At 35.0% G+C, this 16,358-nt stretch overlaps 1 protein-coding gene across 2 annotated transcripts in view; it reads left to right on the forward strand.

Moving 5' to 3' along the window:
- The window catches only part of ESF1 (ESF1 nucleolar pre-rRNA processing protein), a 62,463-nt gene that overhangs the window by 19,849 nt on the left and 26,256 nt on the right, over positions 1-16,358 (forward strand). For both annotated transcript variants that reach the window (XM_028112925.2, XM_028112926.1), the window contains one exon: positions 2,251-2,412. In XM_028112925.2, coding sequence (XP_027968726.1) covers positions 2,251-2,412 — 162 coding nt within the window. The remainder of the gene's footprint in view (positions 1-2,250; positions 2,413-16,358) is intronic.

Consider the following 16,358-nt stretch of genomic DNA (forward strand, 5'->3'; position numbering starts at 1 on the left):
GCCCAGAAGAACTAAGCCCTTTTTCAAATAGCCTTTGAAATATATATACTGATTTATCTATATATTTTTTTATTCAGATGCCTATATGGTCATTTAGCACTTTGTGTGCTAAATAGTTTTTTCTTCCCATTAGCGGCTCTAGGTTAAAGGAAAGAAGAGAACATGTATACTTGTGAAGATTGGGTGTATGTTAACAGTTTTCTTTGATTGGTTTGGAAGAACTGACCTAGATTTTAAAATGACATTATTGGCATTTGGGCAAAAATGTATTAATTTGTCAATGTATTCTTAAGATCTGGGCCCTCTGGTTTCAAATCCTGAGTTTACCACATAGTAGAGTTATATAGGTTAGGTTTCCTAAGCCCTTGTGCTTTTCTTTCCATAGCTATGAAATGAGGATAATAATAGTACCTGGCTCATGGTTGGAAAGATTGAGTTAATGTTTATAAAGTGCTTAACATCCTATCCCATATCATATATTTTTATGTCTAAAACTTTAAGAATTAATGGCTTTTTGTTTGAAATACACTACTCATTAAGTTTTAAAAGAATGCATTTTTTTTTCAGTATTTTAGTTGATTGCCAGCTTCCTTTAATCTGTAATTTAGTGCCTATGATAGATACATCAGTATATTTGAACGCCTTAGAGTTACTAGAAGGTCTTAGTGTTTATAAAAGATCATTGCAGGGCTTCTTACTATTGGATTAGTTTGTTCGTTCCTTATATAGTAGTAAGGCTTTCACAAAGTATTGTCCTTGATTTGGAAAAAAAAAAACAGACATACATGAGTTATCCCACATTTTAGAGCTTCAGAAAGTAAAATTTTAGTACTGGAAAAAATCAACTTAAAGTAGGCCATCAGAGACTTACCACTAAAATTTCAACCTGGAAGGAGCTTGCTTCTAATTATGTTTTCAGAAGTAAGCTTTTAATAGAAAGAAATACATTGCCATTTTGTTAATGTGTTCCTGATGTTTTATCCATTGAATTATGGGATACATGACAGAATTCCATCCAACATTATTTTTGTGGCACAAAGCACAAACAGGAAAAAAATGAATTTCAGCTGTTTGAGTGAAAATATAAAAGTGTGATAGGATGGAAAGAATGTCCTGGACTATTTTTTTATTCATTTAGAGAAAAAACTATGAAAACATTTACTTAACCAGTGCTTTTTCCATGTCACCTTTTTTAAGATGTGAGGACGATCTTAACATTAATGTTTGACAGCTAAATGCTTAATGATGTTAGACATTTTTAGTGACCAGTTAGCCATAACTTAAAGAAGAGAGGGTCTTCATTATGCTGCTTCTAAATTTTCCTTTACCAGGGACGTTTAGTCAATTCAATAAGTCTGTATGTTTTGCATTAAAACCCAGGTTCTCAATTTATGTTTTTGACTTGGAAAATTACAGTGGAAATACAGAGCAAACAAACTTTTCATGTATTAGTTTTCTTTGGTATTTGTTGCCCATGAATTTTATATTGTTCCTTTGTATTCTAATTATTTTTATAAAATTAGGAAATGGAAATGTGGGTATTTTTCCGCACAGGGATATTAGTTGAATTAATTTCTAATTTATTAACTTTCATTCTCAGTATACTAATGAGGTCCTGAGAGTAAGCATACTTTTATTCACCATCAAATGGAAAAGACTCATTATTATTTGTTTTGGATTTCAAGGAGCTTCCTTTATCTGTCTCTTCAGCGTAAACAGTTAAATCCATGTACCAAATGCATCCCAACAATATTCAGCCTCCTTTTAATTTTTAATAATTTAAAATATAAATTTTATATTTTAAAATTTTTTTATATTTATTGTATTTAAATTTTATATTTTTATATTTTTAAATAATAATTTAAAATAATATTTTAAAGCCAGTGTGCAGATGGCGGAAGACATAAAGAGGGATAAAATACTGTCTCTCCTGTCTTGTTTATAGGGAAGAGAAAGTCCAAGGTGTTGCATGTCTATAAAATTATTTTGAAACATGAATTTTAATAAAAAGGGAGATTCCCAATATATTGCTTAGACAGTGCTAACTTATATTGCAAGTGATTTTTATTACAAACAAGACCAATGCTTTCATCTAATTCATTTAATATTAAGTGTGTCTGATTTTGATATTCTGTTGTATTTTATCTGACAACATCTTTTAGAAGGTGCTATAGTGACTGTGAGATTTAAATATTAGATTTAAAAGTCAGTTATTTTTGTGTATTAAATGAAATTGATTTTTTTTATTAGGTGATGATAAAGTCAGTGTGGAAGAAGATGGGAAAACAAAGAAAAATCAGAAAGATGATGAAGAACAAATTGCTAAATACAGGCAGCTCTTGCAGGTTATTCAAGAAAAAGAAAAGAAAGGCAAAGAAAATGATATGGAAATGGAAATTAAGTGGGTTCCAGGTAAGAATTAGATGCTCATTTAATGTTCACTTGTTTTTATTCATTTCAAGATGTTGAGTGCATTTTAGATACGAAGGAAAAGAACATTAACTCTTAGAAATGTAAGCCTAAAAACATCTTATTTGCCAGGAATGTTTTGGTGAGGAAGTTAACATGGTATTTGCATACCTCATTTAATTCACTTAAGGACTAGTGTTATAGACTCTTGCCAGTTTATTCTTGATTGGTTTCTTTGATTTACTAACTACAAATTATTTCTGTCCATTTATGAAGGTAGACCTTTCCTAGGTTTGATTCCAGTATTCTCAGGATATACAAACTTGAATCCAGGCACCATGCATTCTAAAGTCATTAAACTTCTTTTTAAAAATGTGTAATTCATAAGTGAACTTTTCTCCCATAACTCCTACTAGACCTTAATTACCAAGGTTTCACTAGCAGAAAATATGTCATACATAGTTTTCCATCTCAGTTTTGCTGTGAAGAGTCAAAGAAATACAGCATTGTAAGTGATTTTTATAACTGCCTTGAAGGGCGCCACGTATTTTTTTAGAGTAGTACAATACTAATTAAGACCATGTCAAAGCTAAGCAAAGATAAAAGCTAGTATAAATGAGGATTGTTTTCTAGCATACCCATTTTTTCAGCAACCTAAGCAAAGCAGCTTGTACCCTTGGAACCAATATTGATTTTGGCCACTGTTTACATACATGTATATCTGTTTTTTTAATTTCAGTATAGATAACATATGGTGTTATAGTCATTTCCAGTGTACAACATACATGTATATCTTTTAAAGCTAGGTAGAATTTTTGACCAGGATTCAGTTCTTTTGCCATAATTCATCTCTAGATGAAAGAATACTGATAACTTGTAAGAATATCATTGCTTAAAAATTAAGTGTTTTATATTCAATTATATCTCTTTCCTACAACTAGTATGTTTTTTACTGGGAATAAAATGTTTGCATAGATTTTTATTTGGGGGCATATTTTGATATTTGAGAGTTGATTGACTATTGTAATAAATTTCCTAGGATGGACTCGTCCCCTGTAGGTACTATGTTGTAGCCCATTTGTTTTAAATGTTTGTCTTTGGCAGGAAGTGGTGGTAAGAAAAAATGAAATTTAGTAGTATTATCATCTGAACAATGGTTGGGGGAACTCAGTTTAGCCTGGAGAGAAGAAGTCTAAGAAGTGACTTACTAGTTATTTTCAAGTATTTGCAGAATGAATATATTAATGAAGGCTCCATTACTCTTATTACATCAGAAGTCAGTATTTTTACCAGTAAATCAAAGTTCAAGGAAATTAGAGTTCAACATAATTTAAAGAGGAATTCTCTTCATCATTAGAATTGTCCAGCAAAAAATCAAAGAGGCTGCCTTAAGGGGTTGGGTGCCCTTTTCAGTAAGTCTCACAATACGACAGTATTACCATATCACTCAGGGATGTTTGTGAAGCAGTATTTTACTTGAGGTCCTTTATTTTATGATTCTAAGGAATAGATTCTAAGGAATTCTAAGGACTTAATTCTTTTAAGTCAAGTATGTTGTAATTGAAGTTTAATCTTAGAATGAGCTCAATGAACAGGTTTTAAGATTTATTTATTTATTTTCGAGAGAGGAAGAGAAGGAGTGCACGTGTGTGCTGGCGGGTGGAGAGGGAGAGGAAAAGGGAGAGCAAAAATCTCAAGCAGACTACCCGCAGAGCACGAAGCCCTACCAGGGCTCAATCCCATGACTTATGACCTGAGCCAGAATCAAGAGTCGGACACTTAACTGACTCAGCCACCCAGGTGCCCCCAAATGAAGATATTTTAAATGAACACTTTAAAAAAAAAAAAGACTTTGGGGCGCCTGGGTGGCTCAGTCGGTTAAGCAGCTGCCTTCAGCTCAGGTCATGATCCCAGGGTCCTGGGATCGAGCCCCACATCAGACTCCTTGCTTCGAGGGAAGCCTGCTTCTCCCTCTCCCTCTGCCTGCCGCTCCCCCTGCTTGTGCTCTGTCTCTCACTATTTCACTCTCTCTGTCAAATAAATAAATAAATAAATCTTTAAAAAAAAAAAGGTTTTATTTGACAGAGAGCACAAGCGGGGGGAGCGGCAGGCAGAGGGTGAGGGAGAAGCAAGTTCCCCGCTGAGCAGGGAGCCCAACGTGGGGCTTGACCCCAGGACCCTGGGATCATGACCTCAGCCAAAGGCAGATGCCCAACCAACTGAACCACCCAGGTGCCCCTCTAATAAACAGTTTAAATTGAAATATTCAATTGACTGAGAAGGCAGATTTATTATAAACTTGATTGAGAAGTTTATAGCAAATACTTCAGCTTTGTCAAGTGGACCAGGTCAAACCTTTGTCTATATTAATACGGTTATATAGGGAAAATACAAACAAGTGATAGCTATACTTGTATTTATAACTGGAAGATAAAAGTAATACAGTTTTCCTGGGATAAACCTCACTTGGTCGTGGTATACTACCTTTTTTATATATTCCTGGATTCAGTTTAGTAATATTTTGTTAAAGATTTTTGCACCTTTGATAAATGATGAGTATTTGTCTATAGGTTTTGTTTCTTGCATTGTCCTTCGTTTTTGGTGTCAGGGTAATGCTGACCTCATAGAATGAATTGTGTGAACTGTTCCCTTTTCTATTCAGCAGTACATTTTTATCTTGACTTTAATTTCCAGATATAATATTGTCACAGAAAATATTTTGAAAATGAAAAATTATCATCTGTAATTCCACTACCCTAATTTAGCCACTAAATGATTAGTTGGATTGATTTAATTTACCATTTCTTTGTTGTTGAATACTTAATCATATTTCCAATCTTTCATTGCTATAGACTTATGGCATTGGGAAGAAATGTGACTGAAGGCCTTTAGCAATCTCATACCATAAATATCAGTATTTTCTTAGACTCTTCACATTCATCACCAGCTGAGTAATTGACTTGCTGTCTTAGGGCCTTTTACTTTTAAACAATTTTTTTAAACAAAGATATCCATCCGCTCCCTTCTCCGTTTTAGAAATGTCTTTGTATGTAGAGAGCAGTCAGACCACAGGGAAAAGCTAATGCTGGCAGTCAGGCTCACTCTGTAGTTAGTCATGTGACTTCCTCATTCACATAGCAACTTGACATATGCTGTGGATCAACCTGTGGTTCTCTCACAAGCTGTTAAAACTACCAGTGTTAAAACCTCAAATGTTAAATCTCAGATGCCAAGCATCTAGGATGTTATAAATAATCTATAGCTTTTTCCATATTTTGAATTATTTTTATAGGATAAGTTCCTAGAAATGGAATTACTAAGAAAAAGCACAAACACTTTTTGTGTCTTGAGATTGGTGCCAAATTGCTTTCCAAAAGGGTTGTACTAGCTTATAATGCCTCCAACAAGGGGTAGAAGTGCCAGTTTCATGGACTTACAATCAACATTGGGTATATTTTTTTTTACTGCTAATTGAATGGAGGAAAATTGGTATTCTGATATATAGTGCGTTTTGTAAGTCTTTAGCCATAGTACTTTTGAAGGCCTCGGTTAGGGTATCACTATTTGTGAATCTTTGCACAACTTTGTATGTGCACGTGTGTGTGTAAATGTAGAGTCTTTTATATACTACACATTAAATGACATAAATGAGCTAATCTTTTAGGATCTCGGTTTGTTTGGAAAGTGGCACTGATAATATCTTTCTTGCTGAATCTGAGATATTTATAAAGGTATCTAAATAAGCTAGAGTATTATTCATGTCATATGTGTATTTTGGTGGATTTGTGTCTGACAAAATGTGTGTTCCCAGTAACAATTATCCTGAACCTCAGGACTTTTATGATGCTATACTTCAGTAAACCACAAAGGGTCAGTATGAGATTATACTGTATTGTTCATCGGTTTTTCTGTGGCTTGATTTCCAAAATATTAAGCTCTTCAGAAAAATAAATACCCTTAATCATTAACACTTGTTGGAATATGCTTAGGTTTGGTTTGGTTTTTAAAAGGAATTTTAGTTTAGACTATTTAAACTTCCTATCTTTTTACATTGGATTATTTACTGTAGTAACATCAGGAGTTTAATTCCTTAAAGGTAGAGTATTAAAGGAGGCAGATGACAGGTACATAGGTGTAAAAACTAGAATAAACTAGTCTTTCTGTTGATATTCTAGATCCTTATAGAAATGCGATCATATAATCACAGTTAGGATTATAAATAAGTAAAAATGTTAAATTACAAGATTTTTAAATAAAGTTCTAATTTAGTATTTTAATGTTTGTAGAATAATATTTTCCATCTCAGTGTGCTGCTGAAAATGTATCCTGGCTGACTCACTTTGATAAATAGATAAGGTGATGCATGTTGGGCCTTCATCAGTGAATGTGCCTCATTAGGGAATTTGTAACATAAATACAAATAAAGAATATTCCGTTTTATCTCATATATTAAATAACTTCTCTTATGTTGTTAATAGTTCAAATTAACAGTTTTTGTTATAGATAATACAAGATATATATAAATAATATCTTTGAAATTCCATCCAGAATATGAACAAATAATGAAATGTTTCTTTGTTTATAATCTTAAAAGAGACTAGTAATAAGAGTCCTCTTTTTCTTAGTTATCTTTGGTTTAATAGATACCGGTGAAAAGGATATCTGGTCTTTTTTTTTCCTCAGTATCCTTCAGTACCCCAACTTTCCTTTAAATACTTACCGGGCACCTTGGAATTCCAGGAACTATTCTAGACACAGTGTGAACAAAATATAAATCCTTGACCTCATAAATCTTATGCTCAGTTAAAGGGGAGACAGATGAGTCTAATAAAAAAAATATTTGAGCAGAAACTAGTAGAGGTCAGGGAGTGAGACATGCAGAGAAGAGTGTGAGAGCAGAGGAAATAGTAAATACATGGCCCTGAAGCTGTAGTTTATCCTGTTTAAGGAATAGCAAAAAGAGAACAGTGTGATAGGAGTGAGTGAGTGGAGGAAAGAATAACAGATGAGGTTAGAGCGGTAGCCAGATCATAAAGGTCTTTTAGGTTATTTTAAGGACTTGAACTTTTTCTCTGAGTGAGATGATTAGCCATTGGAGTTTTGAGCTGATCTGAATTATTTTTTAACAGGATCATCATGGCTGCTGTCTTGAGAATAGATTAAGGTAGGAGGTAGGGAAAAAATTGAGGCAATCAGTCACGAGGCTATTGCAGTATTCTTAAGGTAATGAAGATTGTGGGTGGAATAGGTTTGCAAAGGAACCTCAGAAATTCTCTTTTGGACACATGTTAATTTTAAGATGCCTATTAGATATCAAAATAGACATGTCAAGGAGACATTTGGATATACAATTTAGAGTTTGGGCAAGAGGTCAGAACTGGAGATCTAAATTGGGGGATCTTCGTTGTCTATGTCTCTGAAAGTGAGGAACATCAAAAGAGTGAATATAGGTAGAAAAGAAAAGAGGTTCAAAAACTGATCCTTGGAGCACTCCAGCATTTATAAGTTGAGGAAAACATATCCAAAGGGCTGGGAAGAAACTACCAAAACCACAGGAGGAAATTCAGTGCTGTAGGGTATTCAGACATCCAAGTGTGAAGAAAGCATTTCAGTGAGAAGATGGGTCAATAAAATACATACTAAGAATGACCGGTGTGGTGATGATCAGATCAGTAATTTTGAACTGTTTTGGTGGAATGGAAGGGATAAGATTAATGTGGGTTCAAGAGAGAATGAGTGGAATTGGAGACAAGTACAAACAACTCCCTTTTCTTAAAATATTTGAGTGCTCAAAAGTTGCAGGCATTGTGGCACTTCATCCCTAAAAAGTACTTCAACATGTAACTTCCAAAAACAAAGACAGTCATCTACATAAGTGCAGTGCTGTTATCACACTAAGGGAATTTAATATTGATGTAGTAATAGATATCTTATTCATTCCAGTAATGCTCTTTATAATTCTTTCATGGTCCAGTGTCAGTCAGTTTTAAAGTATCTACTGTAGTGGCTTATAGAATATCCATAATCTGGATTTATCTGTTTCCTCACAGTTAATTCCGATAAAATTCTTGGCAAGAATTCTCCATAAATGATGTTGTATATTTCCTATTGCCTCACTCACATCATGAGGTCCCTGATGTTAATTTGTCCCATTATTTGTGCTGTTAACTTTGCTCACTCAGTTAAGGAGGAGTTTGACTGATTTTTCCATTAAAGACACATTTTGTTGTTGGTAAATGGTGAGTTAATTAGTGAGTGGGGTGGGTAAATGCCCTAATTTGCAACATTTTGTCTGATGCCATTGGCATTCTTTGGTGATCCTTGCTTGAGTCAAGTTGTTATACCATTCATTGCAAAATACTGATTTTTTTGTCATTCCATCTACATTTATTAGTTAGCATCTACCCCTTTCTTAAGTTACCATGCACTAATGGATTGACAGATCTTGAGGCATTTTCCTGTAATGGGTCACAGAGGAATGGGAAAGAAACTGGAGAAGAAAGTGAGATCAAGAGAGCATTTTTCTTTCATATGGAGAAAATAACAGCATGCTTCTGGGAACGATCCACCAGGGATAAGAAAAAATGATGATGCAGATAACTGTGTTCTAAAGTAGACAAAAGAAGTCAGAATATTTTTACACAAGTGGAGGAAGTGGCTTTTGGTCCATGTACATGGGCATTTCCTCCATTGTCACAGGAGAGAAGGCAAAGAATATGATCACAGGATAATGGATAAAAATGGTAGTGAGAGCTTGTAGTACTCTTCTATTTGCTTGTATTAGTGAAACAGGAAGGTCATCAGTGAGAGCAGGAATGAGGGAGGAGGTAGAGATTTGAAAAAAAAAGATATGAAATAGTTGTTTAAGAGAGTGATGAAGGAAATTTAATAGTATTGCTGAGCAGCAGTAAGGGTGCACTTGTAGTTCATGGTCTTGTAAAGTTAGATGAATCAACATAATTGTTTTTCTTTAGCCACATTTAATGACGTGCAATCATGGAGTAAGGCGAGAGTTGGATTAAATCAGTTTAGAAGATTTGTCAAGTATGACCAAGAAGGAGAGGGGCAAGGGAGTTGAAGGTTATGTGCAAGGGGTGGACTGTAATGATGGACCAGGGTATCCATGTTGGGTTAGGAGGAAAATGAGGGCACATTGCGAATGAGGGATGGGGAAGAGGTGAGAGGATTGATGGATTGTAGATCTCTATGAGACATAAGATTAGCCTTGTTAGCCTTGGCATATTAGAATAAAATGGAAGGATTGGAGCTAGTGTTTGAGGAGTAGGATACTTGAAATTAAGATTATGATGGGACTGCAATTTTGGATTATGACATGATCTAGTTGTGATTCTGGGAGTAAGTTTCTAAGATGAGATATGGAGTGTAGAGTGATAGGAGAAGAGGAGGTCAGTGAACTGGGAGGCCCAGGGTGTTAGAAGGATCATCTGTGTAGATATTGCAGTCACCAAGAATTATGACAGGGCTACTATCAGAAAGAGTGACAGTGAGCCAAGGGCTTAGTTCTTCAAGAAATGAGGGGAGAGACTATCGTCATTACATGTCTACAGTAAGAAGGGCTTTTTGGTGGTATGGTTTCATAACATGATATTCAAAGTTGGGGGCTTTAGGGAGCAGGGCCAGCCAGTGGACTGAAGGTGGCAATGAGTAGTAAGAAAGACAAACTGTGGGAGAGAAAAATTACCTAAAAAGGATATAGAAATGTATGTCCCAGAGGAGAACCAGGTTTCAGTGACACTCAGACTAACAGGTGAATGAAGAGGATTCTGTTAATGAATATTAATGAGTGTGTTTGTGACTGACTTTAGAAGAGCTTCATTGTTGAGGAAGGGTGAGAAATGGGAATGTTTACTACCTTATTAGAAGAATGATTTGGAAGTTAAAGGCTTCTTGTGACAGTTTTAAATAGGGATAAAGGGCATGATGAGATTAGTGCTGATGGCCTTAAAGCTTTATTTACTTTTTTGAAAGTTTATTTATTAGAGAGAGAGCGCACGCACGCACACACACACACACACACACACGTGCGCATGCGCACACACGGGGAGGGGCAGAGGGAGAGAGAGAAGCATGCTCCCTGCTGAGGAAGGAGCCTGATGCTCCATCCCAGGACCCTAGGAGGATGACCTGAGCCAAAGGCAGACACTCAACTGACTGAGCCACCCAGGCGTCCTTAATAGTAGTGAGACTGTGAATGTCTTGAGGGAGCTCTTGTCAGGAACCTAGAGCTATAGGATACTTTTTCAAAGGAGACATGGAAGCTAGAGGAGAAGGAGCAAGGACTCCTCTGGCTATCTAAGCCAGCTCACTGAGGCAGGAGGTATGGTTTCAGCTCTTCCTTACTCAAATTAATCTTTCTTCTATTCTTTACAGTTGTAATTCCATGTTTGTTCTGGTGTTTGCTTTGTCCTTTGTTCTTCCTTTTTTCCCCGTTATTCCATCTTCATTCCTCTGTTTAGTGTCCCACTGGGAAGCTTAAACACAGAAGCACATTAATGACATGTATTTATGGCCATTGTATTATTTATTCTCTATTCAGAAAAAAAAAATGCTTTTAAATCAGTTGGGCATTCTTTCTGCTAGGCAGCGCAGTTTCAAACATTGTAATTTTCAGACATCTCAAAACCTGTTCACTGTTTACTTTTGGCTATATCAATATTTCCATTTATTGTTAAGGTATGCACCTTATGGATATGTTTGAAATACATTCACAAAAATGTTTTTTTGGTAAGAATAAAGTAACCAGATGTTTAAAGTTTTGAGTTGAGGGGAGAGGAAAGCATTAAATGGAAAACCTGAACTTTAAAATAAGCTAAAAAATTTGCAGTTTGCTTTGTATTTTGATGATGGGATGGAAATGAGTTTGTAGTGTACTCATATCTTGTACACAGCTAGAACTTTAAAACCTAGGTGTGTGCTCCTTCCTTGAATCATCCAGTTAACAGGTTTACTAAAAGGGTTTTGTAAAGTAATAAGCTGAAACTTTTTACTGTGCAAAAAAAATTTTTTTTGAATCATTTGTGGAATGTGTAATGAAAATGAAAAGCAGCTAGGGTTATCTGAAAACATTACTAGCACATTTTCTCCATAGAGTTGCCAGTAAATGTCTCCAAATTTCCTGGATTATTTTAAAAATTATTTTCTCTCTTAATAATATTAAGACTTAATTTAAAAGAGCTTTCCAAAAAGCTTTAAAATTTTTTTTAAAAAAATTGGTATTTTTATACCAGAGTGTCAGAAAGTGTAAAATTCCCGTATGTCTTGAAGTTTCAGGTTAATTGATCTGCTGTCTTAGGATGGTTGCAAATATCTAGGATGATTTTTTTAATCAGTCCTTCCTTCTCTGCCCATACATCACATCAGTTGTACTGTTTGCATCTGTAGCCACTATTTCCAGACAGTAGTACTTTTTTTTTGCCTTTGCCATAGATTTATAATCTGCCTGAAGTCAGTTCAAGAAGAGTGAGCTTGTTTCATGTATTATTTTCCCACAGCCCACAGCTATGCTGATTTGTTTGAAGTTGTGAATTCTTTGGTCTTTAAAGCAGAACTTTTGCCTATTCTATTTGAGGTTGTCCCACGTCATCATTCTATATGCTAACTGCCTGGCTAGCAAACCATCATTTTTCTCACACGTGTTCCATATGTTATTTTGACAGAATCCACTCAGACTACTTACTTTCAGCAGTTTCATTATTCTTTTTTTCCAAAAACTGGAAAATCATATGATCTTAAATTTACTACTTGAACACATTAATTTTTTCCTGATTTTTTTATTGTGATAAAATATATATGACATTTACTATCCTAAGCACTTTTAAGTGTACACAGTTCAGTGGTGTTAAGTATATTTAGGTTGTTGTGCAACCATCAGCACCATCCATCTCCTGAACTGTTTTTCATCTTTGCAAAACTGAATGTATATCCATTAAGCAGTAACTCTTCATTCCCCTTCTCCCTTGCCCCTGGCAACCACCATTCAACTTTCTGTGTCTATGATTTTGACCACACTAAGTACCTTATAAGTGGAATCATACAATATTTGTCTTTTTGTAATTGACTTACTTAAGTTAGCATAATGTCTTCAGGGTTCATCCATGTTGTAACATATGTCAGAATTTCTGTCCTTTTTAAACCTAAATAGTATTTTATTACACACCTCACATTTTGCTTATCCATTTATCCATTGATGGTCACTTGGGTTGCTTTCATATTTTAACTATACATTACCTTTTCTATAAGCAGACGTAATTGAGAACCCCCATTTTGAGTTCTCCTTTTTTTATTTCATTTCCCATACTTATTTTTACATATTTCTAAATAATCTTTATAATCATTTTGCCTGCATCACATTCCATTGTGTTTCTGATTTATAAATTATGGATCACTTCCCTGACGTTGTGTTTTAGGCTCTTTCTAATGTTTTGCTATTGTGGATAACATAATAACCTTATATTGGGTTTTCTTAAGGTAAATTCCTAACAGAACATCTCCATGTCTCTTATCATGTATCTTGAAATAGTTCTATTAATTCATGTTGCTAACTGGGAAACAGTTTTTAATTTATCAAGGTGCCTCAGAAATGCTGATAACAGGGGTGTCCGACTCTTGGTTTCAGCTCAGGTCATGATCTCATGGGACATGGGATGCAGCCCTGCATGGGGCTCCATACTCCTTGTGGAGTCTGCTTGAAGATTCTCTCCCTCCGCCCCTTCCCCCCGCTCCTGCGTGCACATGCTCTGTCTCTCTCTTTCCCAAATAAATATATTACAGATATAGGTTTAAATTTAAAAAAAAATGCTGATAACATTTTACACGAAATCAAATCTAGCTTCTACAATAGGTTCAGGTTTTGAAGCCACATAAAGGAAAGGGCGTAAGTACTTTCTGCAGATCTTTGGTTTGATGCAAAACTTAATCCCACTGTGAGACCATATGCCATATCTTTGTTCTCTGAAACATTTGCCAGCCTTTCTCAGTGCCCTTTTGGTTAGACCATTGTAGACAAATGTTCGCTGATTATAATGCAATGATAATTTTCAGCTGTGAGGTCCAAGATAAAGCCAGTAAAATGTCTGTGGTTTGAACTGGTGGCTAGGCAGGCTGAATCTGCCGACTTCATGTGGGAAGGGCTCTGTATTATTCATTTCACATTGACATTGTTTTCCTGATGTAAGCTGTTAGAGAAAGAGGTTGTAGGGGAACTTTCTCCATTAGGATAATCTTCACTGAGGGTGGGTGGGATAGCACTCATCAAATGAACTGTCAAGATATATCCTTAGCTTAATCTGCTCATTCAGTGACATGGAAAACCTGTATCTGTAAAATTATTTGGCATAGCTTGGAATAGCCTGATCCTATGTATGCCAAAAGATGAATGCCAATAATTTGACTTGGGTGAGTTCCCTCTGGTGTTTGGAATAATATACCTTAGAGGTAAGTTGAAGCATGTACTTTGAAGCCATGTGCTTCCCCTAAGAATTGGCTTGTGTAAAATAGGGAATTCTGTCTGCAAAGGACTTAACCAAGATTTTCCTAAGCATTTCAGCTTACATTGTCATAAAATACATTTCATTTTTAGATTCCCATTGCTCCGTTCTGTGGAAGTGTAGGGAGATTTAAAAATATTTTTTAAAGTAATTCGTTTGGATGTATAATTTTGATCCAGAAGAATTACATTTTAAAATGCTCTTTAGGGGTGAGAGGAGAAATTTGCACGTATTGGATGCCTGTGCTCTATCAGAAACTGCTAGGTGCTTTGCAAAAAAACTTACATTAAATTCTTCCAACAATTCTGTAAAGTGGTTATTAGACCACTGTACAGAAGAAAAAACTGAGGCATAGACTTACTCAAGATCACAAAACTAGGAGCTAGAAGAACTGTAATTCAAACCTTGATGTGTCTGACTTCTGTATCCATTAGAGTATTTTCCCTGGATTACTAATTGAGTCTGGGTCCATTGTCTTCATTTAGTGCTTTTTCTCAATCTGCATGTGTTTACTGTTGTGTGCACAAAGATACATAAAGATGTTCAGTGAATTTTACTTGAGAATTTGGAGAAATTTTATAAAAAACAATAAGCATTTACCGGGGATGACCCCATATGTGCTATTACAGATTTCTCAAGATGTGGGAACATTTTGGTCTGCAGCCAGGGTAACCTGTGTGACAGTGTCAGAGAGGGCTATCTTCTGATTAATAAGCTGTTCTGGAGGTTAACAAACAAACAGAAAAGGCAAAAAAACATTTCGCACGATGTTGAACACTGCAGGCTTCTGGGGGGTGTGCATGTTATTAGTTGGTATTCCAAGATTCTATCTCTTGGGACCTAAGAGTGCTTGGCCTGTTACAGATTTACTCAGCAGATCCTGTCACCAGAGAATCCCAAAGAATAGAAACAGTGCTTACTTATAAGATAAGCTGTGGAAATACTGAAGTCCTACGTTTTAATGTTACTTTCATTCTGTATTACTCTCATTCTGTAATTTTTTTTAGTGTTGCAGTAGAGGACAATTGCCAATGAAATAAACTCTGAGTTAATTACAAATACTGGAAAAGGTGAAAAAGTAAACCTTAAATGTTAGAGATTCCCAACCAGTATATTGATCCCATTAGCCCTTAGGCCAACCAGAGCCCTCAGGTTGGTTTCCTTCTCTGGTTGCCTCCTCCATTTACTCCAGGGTCCTATATAAGTCTTACCATTTTTTTTTTTATCTACCATAATAGGAAGAAGGTTGGTAGGCTATTGCTCTCCTAATAGTTATTTGTGACATCTTTTTAGAAGTAGTCAGAATGTATAGTTGACTTATATATAAACTCCAGTAAATGTGGAAGAAAACACTTAAGATTGCAGCAAGAAAAATCTAGCTTGAAAAGTTGTTAAATACTGAAAAGCTGGGGAGGTTGACATATTTTTCATTTCCTTTTATTTTTATAATATAAAGTTTTTTTCTTTAATTGACTTAGAAATGCCATTTTGGTTGGACTCCAGCCTCAATTGTCTTTATATATTAATAGATTTCTGTGGTCAGAAACTCTCCCAGGGAGGAAAACAGGCTTAATTTCAAGCCACTGATTTATAGGTGGATTTTTCAAATACAGTGTATAGATTGGGACCTGCTTACAATAAAATTTGGAATAGCATCAATAGTTTACTGTGATTATGAAAAGAGCATAGAGAGAGCTTGCTGTCAGAAAATCTGGGTTCAAGTATTTATTTGGATGGGGAGTAAATGACAAAAGACGGGTTAAAGCCATTTTTGCACACAATTGTCAAAGAGTAAGCACTCCTTTTTTTTTTTTTTTTTTTTTATGCTTTACCGTGGGGGGGGGGGGTGGGCAACAAAAGATACAAAAGGCAAACACAGTAAGTTATACAGCTTAAAGAAAAATAATAAAATGAACACCTGTGCACCCAGCTTAAGAAAGAACTTTACCAATGTCTGCAGTCACCTATGAGACTCCCCAGTTACTTCCTCTTCCTTTCTCTACCAGAGGAAACTGAAACTATATTTCATGTTAATCATTCTCTTTTTCTATATAATTGTTTTACCACATATATTCCTAAACAGTCTTGTTAATTTTTATCTTTACAAAAAGTATCCTCTCTATATTCTTCTGCTGTTTGCTTTTTGCTTATTAACATTTTATTTTTGAAAGTTATTAATTTTTGAAAATTATCAATATATAAGGATATAGTATTTATTATACTCTATACAGATTATATATACTATATGTTATACTTGTATATATATAAATATGTATACATGTATGTATATATACATATACATTATATATACTATACATTATACTATACACAGTATATTATATACACTTCTACACAGAGATCCATTTTAGATATATCACATGTCTGTCCTATTGCCAGTTATTATAGTTTATTGCTGTGTTATAAACAATGTCTTTGTGAATA

This window comes from Eumetopias jubatus, unplaced genomic scaffold (genome assembly GCF_037043125.1).
Source record: "Eumetopias jubatus isolate StellerSeaLion01/CBP00866 unplaced genomic scaffold, mEumJub1_p1.0 scaffold_9, whole genome shotgun sequence".
NCBI classification, from domain to species: domain Eukaryota; kingdom Metazoa; phylum Chordata; class Mammalia; order Carnivora; family Otariidae; genus Eumetopias; species Eumetopias jubatus.